The sequence below is a fragment of the Oryza brachyantha genome, chromosome 6, assembly GCF_000231095.2.
Source record: "Oryza brachyantha chromosome 6, ObraRS2, whole genome shotgun sequence".
Taxonomy (NCBI): domain Eukaryota; kingdom Viridiplantae; phylum Streptophyta; class Magnoliopsida; order Poales; family Poaceae; genus Oryza; species Oryza brachyantha.
Window position 1 is genome coordinate 14,344,425 of NC_023168.2, and position 13,432 is coordinate 14,357,856.

The 13,432-nt window shown below is 37.2% G+C and overlaps 1 protein-coding gene across 2 annotated transcripts; it reads right to left on the bottom strand.

The window, feature by feature from the left end:
* Positions 1–1,274: 1,274 nt before the first annotated feature.
* Positions 1,275–13,005, bottom strand: LOC102717257 (protein HEADING DATE 3A-like). 2 transcript variants are annotated; one of them, XM_015838334.2, is made up of 5 exons: positions 12,975–13,005; positions 12,783–12,879; positions 3,174–3,235; positions 3,033–3,073; positions 1,275–1,883 (listed from the first exon to the last, which is right to left on the bottom strand). In XM_015838334.2, exons 1-5 carry the CDS (start codon positions 12,995–12,997, stop codon positions 1,657–1,659), a joined length of 450 nt encoding a protein of 149 aa, XP_015693820.1. In that variant the 5' UTR covers positions 12,998–13,005; the 3' UTR covers positions 1,275–1,656. The 2 variants fall into 2 exon arrangements, with proteins under 2 accessions (XP_015693820.1, XP_006656153.1); XM_006656090.3 differs by lacking the exons at positions 12,783–12,879; positions 12,975–13,005 and adding an exon at positions 3,603–4,024.
* Between the last annotated feature and the right edge of the window lie 427 nt (positions 13,006–13,432).

The window sequence follows — 13,432 nt, forward strand, 5'->3', positions numbered from 1 at the left end:
TTTAACTTTCCTCGTTTTTATGCCAGGACAAAAGCTAGCAATTCTTTGTTTAGGATTTGTTGTGTGTGTGTCTATATATATATATATATATATATCAAGACTAATATGTGCACCCCTTAGTATAAGCTATTCTACATCTCCTCCCTTAATCCCTTTCAAGGCCTCCCAAAGCCTATCCCACCTCTCACCCCTTTTCCTAGGTCCAAAAATCATCCCCACCTTGATTAAAGATTGGTTAAAAGAGTTTCTCTCGTAGGTCAACCCCTTTATGAGCTTTTACTCATGTCTATCTAAGCACATCCCTCGTCTTACAGGAATTCTGCAGTAACATAAGGGCAAAAAACAGTAATACGATGACTAATTCACAGTAACAACGTCGAAACATACCCATGAGAGATCTACTCTTTTGAAACACTTTTTTCTAACAACGTGATACAAACGTTTTTAAAAAAATAATATATGAGGTGAGAGTTAAAATTGTTTAAAGTTTGAAATCTTAAAAAATATCTATAGAATTTGTATTAGTATATACTAATGCTATGGCAATAACTGCAGTAACGCTATAACATTATGTTAATATAAAATATGTGTATTGTTACTGCATAATTGCAAAAACATAGTGATATAAGTGCAGTAACATATATGTTGTTACTACACAATTACAGTAACGTCATGATACAAGTATAGTAACATTATGATCGAAATGCAGTAACACGAGATGTGACTGCATACTATTGCTACAGTACAACTAATATATGTGGGAGAGCTAAAATATTGTATTCCCAATCTTTAGAGAGCAATATCTCATGTATCTTATATTATTTTTTAAAACCGTTTTTACTACAGTGGTTAAAAAATTATGATTTAAAAAACTAGATCAGTCATGGTGTTGTTACTGTATTTTATAAGACATATTACTGTATTTTTGCCTTCGTGTTACTGCACTTTTCAGATAGACGGGACTGGACAAAGGTGGGGTGGGGAGGAAGGTCAAAGGATAGGTTTGACCGGCGGGGAAGAGGTTTGACCAAATCATGAGAGAGGTTTTGAGGCCTTGGAAAGGGATGGGAGGTGGGTTTGGGCCCTGTGAGAAGACGGGGGACATAGAATAGCTTATTCTAAGTAGGGTGCACATATTAGTTTTACTCTGTATATATATATATCACCATTGAAAACTACTTATTTCTGATAGTTTTTTCAATGGAACAGTATTTGTGATAGTTCAAAGCTAAGTCAATTACGAAAATATCGAACAATAATTTCTGATATTGGATGAAGCAACCATGCACACATATCTTATTACCAACGTGTGACAAAATAATGTCACATCTCTACTTAATACACTTCGATTCTGCACTTAATACTACAATACAGTTTATTTAAAAAGCAGGCAGGCATGCATATTCATGACAGCATGCACACTTAAGAGCCGCCATGCATGCACACCAAGTGGGGGATCGAGCTTAATTATTCTAGCCATTATAGGTAGGAGCTTTATGCATGATAGATACGGCTATATATACATACATACATACACACATACACCATATATATATATATATTATATAGTTGGCAAGCTCAAGCAAGCTATAGACTCTTGGACTTGAGCAATTAAGCTAATAATTAATTAATAATTAAGTACGTAGATGATGATGATCAGGTTGGCCTTCTGCCACCAGTGCCAGTGGGCCGCTGGCAGTTGAAGTAGACGGCGGCGACGGGCTTGCCCAGGTTGAAGCGGCGCGCGAAGCTGCGGAGGTTGAAGTTCTGGCGCACCTGCGGCGCGAACACGGTGCCGCGCCCCAGCTGCTGGTACAGCACCATCACCATGCGGTGTATGCCCATCGTCGGGCTCGGGCTCTCGTACGTCACGATCTCCCGCCCTGCATGTATTCCATATATATATGTATTTATATATGTGATGGTGGTCAGATATCGCGCGTTATATATATATATATATATATTCTAGCTATAGTGAGTTACAACTCACGGACTGCTCTGTGAGTCGGGGTCAAAAACATATCAAATCACCTCTAAATTTGGATTTATATAGCTCGCTAGATTCTTTGTATTAAAATCTTGTAGTACGTAATTTTTTTTATTTTTGGAGATTTCGAAGTATTTGTTTAAGATTTTTAAAAGTGATTGTAAATATATATATATGTATATATATATATGTATGTATGTATATATGTATGTATGTATGAATTACCAAGATAAAATTTCTTCATTTCAAGAAGATTTCACATCCAGTTTATTTGAAGAGTTTTTCTTTACCTCTTTGAAAAAACAGCTTAAGTTACCAAAAATTTCGGTACCGTACGTACCTCAACATACTTTTCAAGAATGGTAGAGAAACCCTTATTTGAAATTAATCAAGTGTGGAAAAAAGGGAGAGAATGAAGGTTGTATGTCCAGTAAGTATGTGTATTTTATATTTCTGTGATCCTGTTGTTCGGATTTTTTTTTATTTGTAATTTAACATGGGTTTGAAAGTGTAGTTGAAATTTTATAGATAACAGTTTCAGATGACAATTTTGCGCTATTTCAATATATGTCGATATGAATGCATCTTGTGAGCTTTAGATCTACTTTGTCGTGTACATCAGTTTTTTTTACCAAATCTACTTGAGATTTCTTAACTTAGGGCCCATAACAATACAACTTTAATTTATGATGTATGAATTTTATGTCAGTACACACCAAGCACTAAGCAGCATTTCGGCTAGCTAAACATATATACCTATCTATCTAGATGCCAGTATAGTGGCCTATAATTAATTGATATCCAAAATAAGGACCTTAGATTAAAGTGGGGAATGACTGATTTTTGAAACTTATCATTCCATCTAGTTACAACGTTTTGTCAACAAACATAAATGAAACTTAAGCATTTTGCAAGCTTCATGTACTTTCCATATATGAAGGAACAACTCAATATAAGCAACTTAGGAGCTAGGTAATTGCTAGGAATACATGAATGCAATAGTTATGTATGCTTGACGCCCTGGATACAGCATGAGTGTACTCACCAAAACTATCATCTGTTGATGAAGGGATATCAGTCACCATCCTGACATATATATTGACATGCAGCTAGTTAGACCACTGACCAATGTGACACATGAAGCAGTAGAACATTACAATAACATTTTTGCAAGACTACAGCTTACCAATGCAGGTATTCCCTCAAGGTCGGGTTGCTGGGATTGGGCGCATCAGGATCCACCATAACCTAATTGATTTACAGTTCACACAAACACATGGTCAAAATGTCAGCTGGGATTAATTAAAAATAAGCCTGTGTATTTGTGGTCTGGGTGGCTGGAAAAAGTGCCTCATTAATTTAGGTTTAGTAATTAATCTTGCTGCTCAGTTGGCTTAACCAGACACATTGCAACGAGCTAGCTAGGCCAAGGTTTGTCATGGCTAGTGGAGCTGTTGTTTTCTTGGTCTGTCCAACCTCGGGAGCTCCAAAGATTTAAGAAAAAGTACATAGCAAACACCATGGCTATGTATATATATGCATGACATAGCATGCATGCATCAAATGACTCGATCTTTTGGACCGGGTGTGAAGTATATAGTTCGAATGGGCTTACTAGGGTATAGGCAAATCGGAAATCATCGCCACCAATCTCAACTCTAGGTTTCGCCGAGACAGCCGATGAACGGAACTCCTTGCCATTAAACACAGGCCTCCCATCATACATCACAGTCAGAGGCACTGAGCTTGTGAACTGGTCCAAGACATCTCCAACTATATGGCTCCTTGTCAATGAGTCATTTGCCATGATATATTTAGAGAGAGAGGCAGAGAGATGCAGCTAGATAGCTAGCTCCAAGTGCTAATTGGCCTTGCAATGGCTTGTTGGGAGAAAACTGACTAGGTTTTGCCGGTACTTATAGTGGCCTCTACTGCATGGATGCTGTCTCATTGCGCACACATGTGATTCCCGTTTTATCAATTTCTACAGTATTTGGATCTACTTTTCTCTCCAAGATGCTCTTCTGATTGTTTTGACAGGGATTATAAACATTATTCTTTCATTTGCCATTTCAATTTGCAGCATGGCGGATGTCTGGGAATAAACATATCTGTGCCATATCATAGCATCTTTAATGCATCATGTTCCATCTCGTCTTGGTAATTTGGCTCTTTACTTCCCCATGGATCGGGGTGGTGGGATTGGCACGACTGCACCAATCAACGGATAGCTTGTTACATTTGTGGGACAATATGCTTTCACATTAATGCATACGGAGTACTTTCTAATACCTCTGTCCTTAAATATAAGGGATTCGATGATCAATTTGGACATATGTATTAGGGTCATTTCTAAATTTCCTTATATTTAAGGACCAAAAGAGGAATACTTTAACCTATTATTTCTATATTTCAGATTTTTTTCACATCTGGACCATTTGGAAACCACACAGATACATGCGGCCGCATATGTATATGCAGTCACACTTTCAGTACTTATATTGTTGAGTAAAATAAACAATTCATTTAGTGATAAATATGCTCTCATGTCCTTGAAACTTCCAAATGCCAATATCAATAGAGATAAATTGCATAACTTAAAAACAAATTAGTTAAGAGTAAATCAGAGAACATCACAAAAACCAAGGTGCAAACTCAAATACCAAGAACGAGTTTCTCCGTTAAACTCATACAAATCAGGGACAGGTTAACAAATTGAGTGATATAATGCCCAGGCAAGTTAAGTCCAACGACAAGATATCAACAGTGATCAAGGAACTTTTATTTACCATATTGACGACGAGCCCTTATTACAGCTGTTTACTACGGAGCTTAAAATTTTGAAAAACTTCTAGTGCAAAGCCAACATCTCAGATTCTAGGAAAGCTATATTTCCTGGCTTATAGACTTCTATAATCTATATTGTCTGGGGAAGCTGAAGATATTAGAAGAAGCTGTAGTTGCTACAAGCTCTCTTAAATATGCCCTACATCCGCTGCTCTTTTTTTTTTTTGGGTACAGACGATTAAGAAGATTTTTTCTCCGAGACTTGCTATATCAAAAACTAAATCAGCTTCCGATTGAAAAATTTGTGGTTCCAGCGAGATTAGTATAAATCAAATATTTGTTTTCACACTTTACAAGTGAAATCATATATTTTTCTCTATTTGACAAAGGTGCCTTCTCATGCATCATGGTTTACAAGTTCTCACATGTCTAGTTCGCGCAATACAGCTTTCATAATTCATATAGCCAGCTTATTCACTTTCATAATTCATACAGCTAGCTATATACTGAATATTCACTATCAACTATTTGCCTACTCAGTAAATTTTATGAGACATTGGAGTATAATTATAGAATAGTGGAAGCAATCAGGCATCAGATAGGCATGTCACTTACCAAGGTGTGCTCATGTGCACAATCTCATGGAATCTATTCTGTGGAGTATCTTACAAAGGTATGCTTGAATGCCACATGGAAAAGATGGCATTAGTTTATTAATAACATTACAAATAGAGAATTTGTGAGAGAATTATTTGCGTGCCTTTTAGTTTTCATTCCGTCCATTTCACACCCCTCGCATCTGCATCGTACTACATGTCTATTCCATTATTTGACCATGGATTGATTGTCATCTTTTCTCAAAACAAGTGACCACATTGCCCACAACCACGGGGTTTTGAAATTACCCTACTCACCGAGAATATTAAAATCAGACCAAACTCGAGTAACCAAAAAAAACATTTTTTAAACACAAATTTATTAAATTTGAAGGAAACTAACATGGGGAGGTAGTTGTTACCAACAAACTAAAGATATTCTTCACTCTAAATTTGGTTCAAAATCCATTTAAAGTTTTAAATTGGCTGTAAAAGTTGGGAAAAAACTGGGGAACAATTGTATTCCAAATGGTACTGAACTTGTGACTAAAAAATGGGATGTACTGTTTTATGGAAATCTTTCCATTGGCGGCATAACATATCTATAAGCAAAGAAACAATAAGATCTTGAATGATGTTGCTCCATATGTCGATTGAAAATTGGAAAGGCTTCCTTCGAGGAAGAACTACGTCAGCTCATAACTTAGTGTTGTATACAAACAGGAGATAATTCCTTAAAGCCACATTTTTTTCAGCTTCACCACCATATTGTTGCCACAGATTATTTGCTTAACGCCTCTAAAAATGTGTATTCTTAAAAAACTTTCTTCTCCCACAGTACTTGTTCTAGACTATTTATGAAGTCTATTTCTCACAAAAAAATTTCTAATATGTATCCCTATAATAAAGTAGATAATCCACAGCAATAGTCCACTGAATAATCTGTTTCAAATATGTTAGATCACAACATTCCTCTTTGCACTTATAAATATGGCCCTCTCATTGGCTCTTCTTGTCAACACTTATTCGTATTTGCCCATCCCATTAGCTTTCCTCTCTCTCCAAAAAATGCTCATTTTACCATCACTTGATTAGTAAAAGGTAATCAACTTTGAATCTTATCCTACTACGAAATAAATGGGCTATGATTTCATAAGAACATATGTTTTTCTTTATATTTGTGTCGCCATACTTCATTTGAAACTAATTATCATAGCACAATTGTTTTTCACAGTTAACATGATGCAAGCAAACAACACAAATATATGAACAAAACTACGAAAAAATTATTACCTAGCTCAATCCTAATATAATTCTGTTAATGCGGAACTAAAATAAAGGGAGAAATTTGGGATTATGCCATACTTAAGAGTGGCTTCACCCAAATGGCATTGCTCAAATGGGATTCATTAATTGCCACTCAATATGACGTCTACGCCGAAATGCCATAGAGGATGAAATTGTCCCTACCTCCTTTTCTTCCTCCAGCCATGCCAGAGACGCTCGCCGTGCACTATGGCCAAACCTCCACTGGTCTCGCTGGATTTAGGCACGGATCAGCTCCTCAGTCCTCTACGCTGTCTCATCATGCCATTGCACAGCCTCCTTCATTGTCCTAGTCGTTGACGAAGGATCAAATCTAACTGGAGAGCTTTATTTAAAATCAAATTAAGTTGAATATTCACTATAGAAAAAAAGATGGTTAACACATTTCATAGAAAATGTATTTTATTTATTTTAGGGAATATTATCTATCATTAGGAAAGCATGAGCAATTAACTAGTCATACTTAATCTTCGTAGATGGCAACAAATTATTTTCCATGAGATGATACATCTGGTAACTCTTATCCCATCTTCTAGTGGATGACTTTTGATCCTAGCCATTAATTCTTCATAACTCATTTTACCTCCACCCTTCACTCATTTCCCTATTATTCCATCACATTTCTCCTACCCATTATCCAAACAAGCCCTTGATGGATATTAGTGGAAAAATGAGGAAGAAGAGTTGAAAATGAATGGTAATTGAAGGAGAGAGATTAATTTGTGAGGGAAAATAAGTGTCAGTCACGATCAACTTTCACGAGCAAATACAAAACTTACTCTAGAAAGAGCTTTCGTTGAATCATGGCTGCAGATTTTGCAAGTACTTCTCTTGTTAATAGTTAATGTAAAAATAAGTCTGGCAGATTCCCCTAGTGTTTTTTTGATTAAAAAAATCAGGAGAAACTTCAACTAATAGAATTTAGGATCTCATAGTGATCAAATCAAAACAAAAACTAGGTATGGGTTCGTTAGGGATTTAGCCAAAAAGAATTGAAGACAAACAAGGGTTGGGAGTTTTTTTAGAAACATGACGTACACATATGATATAGCTCGAAATTTTTTTAGAAACACGTACCCCTCCTTAAATCCTTCATATACTATGCTGGAATATAACATATGTCATGTATCATATCGTAGTAGATTAATAAAAACAACACCATATGCAATTGATTCTAGACAAGCATGACATTCTTATGCATATGCTTAACACAATTGAATTGCCACAACTTGGCAGGTTGTTTGAAAAGTTATCATGAATAAGAAATATAGCAGTAAAGTTTAGCTTCACATTTTAAATTTTGATGCTTTCCGGCCGCTAGCTTGCTGTTGAAATCGACATGACCTCGCCGAAAAGGAACAACGGAAGCCTCTATGATTGGTTCTCCTTTAATCACGTTGCACTTTATGTTTATTCAGTAGCCCCTAGTTGCCAAAGCAGCAGCTTTGATAGTCACAAGCCCCAGACACCTGACCAGGTGATAATGAGACTAACTATTTTGCTTACAAAATTTAAGAGCTGAGTTCAAAATATGTTGAAAATAAAATTGTATAGAGTTTTGAGTTAATTTTTTTTAAGAATTAAATATGGTTGTGAAAGAACCCACCGGTTTTGGTCCATTCCCACACACAGACCATGCAGACGTACACATATTGCTAGCTTAGCTTCCATATGATACCACTGTCGCCCAGTTGCATTAACCTAAGACCAAAACCCTTAAGCCTAATTGACCACGTTAACTGAATGAACACATCGTCCACAGTTATGTTCCCAAGCAAATGAGCCATGAATGCATGCATGCATGTAGTAACAGGGGCAAATGTTAACGCCATATGTGCAAGCAAAAAAGTGGCTATATATATTATTCTTTGGAGACGACAGGAGCATAAAAGCAAGGTGCATATATGATCATCATGCATGTTTTAAAGGCATTACGCCATGCAATTTTATCTCCGCATCTCTTGATTATATGTCTGTGGCGACTGTGACCCAATTCTAATTCTGTATATCTATCGTAACAGAATAATCTCTATCGCCTCCACTACCGACTTCCATTTCTATTCTCCTGTAAGGATAGGACAACCATTGTCCCTGCTAGCTTGCAGCTCGGCTGGGAAGAACTTCTTCAAAGGACTACATCTTGGCCTTCACCATTTTAGCAACAAGGGCGTAGCGCTGTCGAACTCACACTCGTCTTCTCATTGCCAGTAGCTAGCATTCCTTGAACGAGTTTTCTATGTATACTGAGCAGTGGTGGTGGCGGGTGATGGTGAATCTACTATATACCACACCACCAACTTCCTCCTATTTTTTAAAAGAAAAAATAACTGTGAGATCTATATGTCAACCCACTTTTATTAACTCTACTTTTTATGTAATGAACAAAATATTATTGGACCAATGAGCCCACATGCCGGTAACAAATATAGACATCAATTTAAAAAATAATATTAGTCCTATAAAAAGAAATAGTGGTGGTGAATCTGTCACGTTACACCACCAACTCTCTCTTTTTTTAAAAGAAAAAATAACTGTGAGATCTATACATCAACCCACTTTTATTAGTTCTACATTTTGTGTAATGAACAAAGTATTATTGGACCAATGGGCTCACGTGCTAGCAACAAACATAGACAATAATATATTCAAAAAATAATAGTAATAGCATGTTAATGATAGTTTTCTTTAATAAAATCTGGTTGCATCACTAATTTTTAAAAGAAAAAATAACTAGAGACCTATATGTCAACCACCTCTACTAACTTTATTTTTTCGTGGGAAGAGAAAAACTGAAATAAATATATCCACGTGTTAGCAACAAATATATACAGTAATTAAGAGATGATAAATGCAAAAATAATATTATGCTAATGATATTTTTTTAATAATATTGCAACATATGGGCAATATGCTACTCATAATAAAAAAACTAAAACTTCATATATTTGTATTCCATAAACTAAGGTTTAGTTTATGGTCGAACTGACACACTCAGTTTTTGTTAGAGGATTTCCATTAGAAGTCTAACAAAAAAAATGATTCAAACTACCTTTTTATCTTAGAATAAGAATAGAACTTTTGAAAAGCCATAACAATGTCAAATGCTCCAAAAGCAATGATGTTGTTTGTTAAATTTGTTAAAACATTAAGGCAGGACTTGTAGGAACTACACTATACAACGTGAGTGATGGGCAAATTAATGGAATGGGTATTGCTGCAGTCCAAGAAAATATAGTCTACTGAATGAACAAGCTAAAACAAAGGGTACAAAAAAGAAAAGACAATCAGAATGAGCAAGCCAGAAAGAGAAGAAAAAAAAGAAAGATGATCCGTTAATCTCTTCCAGCTAGTTGCAACTGAAGAACCACTCTCGCGGATGACATACGCAACCTGGAGTGATGCATGAGCAGAAAAGTTTTGAAAGATCCGCCTTCTCTCTTTCCAGATGTACCACAAAAGATGAAAGATTAGTCTGCCAAAGCTTCTCCTATCTTCTTAATTCTTCTTTGCCTCTGCCGACCACCATTCCTTTGTTGATTGAAAGGAGGTAAGCTTTGGGAGATTACTGTATTGAAACCATATTTCTTTTTCTAACATTTTTTAAATCAAGGATTAGAGTTCTGAAATTTATTTCAAGAAGAGGAAAATTGCACTGGACCACAAAAAGAGAATACAAGATGACACTGTGGCTCCAGATGGAAAGCCAACACCAAAGAAAGAAACACAGCAATATAGTTGAGGCATTCTCAATTAAAATACTAGTAGAATCGATGATGACCACCATGCATCGTCATGGCGATGTAGGAGCTCTGACTTCACCATAACAAGTTCAATCCTTATCTTAACATCCACATCACCAGCATGCACTTGGCACGGCTATAATATATATAACTTGATCAGCGGTGAATAGAGAATCTATTACTACTAAGCCCCAACTTTTTATGGGAACAAAAAAATTGACAACGTGAGGTCAGAGGGCCTACATGTCAATAACAAATGTATGCAAAAGTTAAGAGATAATACATGTATTAAGTGATAGTAATGATTATAATTATCTCTAACTAAAAATACCATTGCAACACGTGGCATTATGCTAGTTGTTATAACGTCAATGTATACATGTACTCATAACTCATTGTTATGCTACTACTTCTATAGTCTGTATATTAATGTTCGTATCCCCCCCCCCCCCCCCCCCAACTAAAAGTGACCTTAAAATGTGACTTAGTTTTGACTTGTGGCACTCCAAAACGGTGGAAAGCAATTTGGCATGAACCTCCATTATACCAATGTATTAACAATAGTCCCACTACCATTTAGGAGGATATTATTAACAGAGGATGTAGATAAAATTATGTGGAAAGTGGATGAAATCTCCTTTGAGAGATAGCAATTAAATAAGAAATGCTACTTGAGAGGCCGACTACCATATGGTCATTCAAAGTTGTGCCATGCAATTTGGTGGTACAATTCAAAGGATGGCATACATAAAGCAGCAGTATCTCACTTAGACCCAATTCAGATTTCAGAATACGAGAACACTCCAGTTTCTTGCAAGAAACTAGGAATATGTTGGTCCTTTTTAAAGTTTCTGTAAAGGTCCTTAGTTCCCAAACATAAGAATGAGTAGATTGTGTGTCAATGTTACAGGATATCACATAGATTTGTAATTAACTCAACAGGAGTATTACATACCTAATCTTGTATGATAGAGAGAAGTAAATTGGGTATAAATACAAGACCCGTAGGGAGGGAATACACAAGCTAAAGCAAACCAACAAACCCTAAGAAACAACGACAGATACACACCGTGTCAAGCCAGGACTCTAGGAGCGCACTCATCAAGATCAATCACATACACCCTCGTCGACTTCGTTGACATGTAGCTATTAGGTAGTCTAGCCGACTAGATAGTTTTAAGTCTTGTATTAATTTATGTATATCTCGTCATTATCATATAAAAGCAAAATTGGCTGAGACTGATAGGATAGGGTTATTACCTGATGGGACCCGCACCTCTATAAAAATCATTTTGTCTCTTTCTCGTTGCTATAGTCTTGCATATAGCTTAACAAATACCCTAGTCACGTCCATGTCCGATGACATTGTGATAATTACTAGAACTGATTGTGCTTGAAAGTGTGTCCAACTAATATTGACTATATTATTGACACTGGTCAAACTATGGCCAGTTGACTTTTTATGTTCCTTTCATCCTTTGATCATATATTCTAATATGTCGATCTAATTGATCAACGACATAAAGAACTGATTCTAGCCCACATTATGGTCTGTTTCGATACATACTTTACATTATTCCCTTTTTATCTAAAACCACGAGCTTTATTTCTTCTGAAAAGGTTGACAGCAACAGAGTGGAGTGTACAGTAAAAGCAGGGAAAAAAAGAACAGCACAATCATAAGCTCTGACCTTTTTTTTGGATTGTCTTATAGTTTAGAGTCATTATTATTAATCGCACGATTTTTTGTCTTTCATAGCAGAAAACAAATTACTACATATGAATCCGCGGATGTTCAATCAAGATCCAAAAGCTAAAGAAAAAGTTACATACATAAAGCTTCAGTCACCTTACGAACGGTCACCCATATGCGGACAGTATAGTATGCCTGTATACTTTCTTCACAGTTTCAATTTGGTTAAAAACCATGAAATGGAACTTTATTAGGCCGGACCTCCTAGTGTGGGTACCTACTACATGAGTTCCAAGTGGCTTAGGTAGGTGCAAGCAAGGGTTTGTGACCATGGGTTTAAAGGGTCCTGTCCCCTGGAGGAGACTCCATTTCTAGAGAGAACAACGTGTTGCTGGCCGCAGCCACAAGTATGAACGGCGCTGGTGATGGTGGCCAGACCTCAAAAAGAAAGGGCACTTATTCACAAGAAACAAGAACATAGTTGTGAAACCGACGCCGACATAAGCCGGCACGGCCCGAGTGAACGGGTGACATTGACATGACAGCACGTCTCGAGGTTTGCCAGTGGCGCGAGAGCACGCACGTTCGCACCGCCTCGTGGGGCGGGCGGCGGGAAGGAAGGGAGGAAGGAAGGAAGGAAGGAAGGGCATAACCTGTGGGAAGAGCTCGTCCGGGACGAACGCGCCGTCGCGTCTGTCTCCTCCTCCTGCGCATTCCGTCGAACAGTTGACGAGCGCGCATCCGACGGCGCTGCGGAGAAGGCGGCGTGGCACACCAAATTACTTACACCGCCCCCTAAAACAGAGAAGGAACGGGAGTATCTCCACGCATCAGCGCCGCCTCACCTCACTCGCCGTCGCCGGAACATACGCTCTCCGCACCGCCGCCGGCCGCCGCGGACATAGCTAGGTTCACCGCCGTCGCGTCGCGTGCTGGGCTGCAGAGATGGCTGTAACCGGCTTTAGTTGGGCTATAAAAGAATCGACTAATTTAATTGGGCCACAAGTTGGGAAATAAATCAGGCCCATCCTATCAACGGGACACAAGTTGGGAAAAGGGAATTATTTATTTGTATAATTATTTTTCTAAAAATTGCAAAACCATTTTTTTTGTTTTCAACATTTGTAGTAATATACTCCTAACGTTCATTGGGAAGGGTTCTTTTTAGAAAACACCCTTCCTCTAGGATGTTAAATATAACATGCCAACCATATATTCACTTGTGCATTAGAAATTTCCTGTATAATTTAGCACATATTACTTTTATAAACTTTAAATATGTCATATGAAGATGGATTAACTC

Bases quoted from the DNA above. Each gene is read 5' to 3' on its own strand.
- LOC102717257 (XM_006656090.3), bottom strand. From the start codon at position 3,794: ATGGCAAATGACTCATTGACAAGGAGCCATATAGTTGGAGATGTCTTG. The intron at 3,236-3,602 runs GTAAGCCCATTC...TAAATCAATTAG, and splicing joins TCCGATTTGCCTATACCCTA to GTTATGGTGGATCCTGATGC. The intron at 3,074-3,173 runs GTAAGCTGTAGT...TATATATGTCAG, and splicing joins TTGAGGGAATACCTGCATTG to GATGGTGACTGATATCCCTT.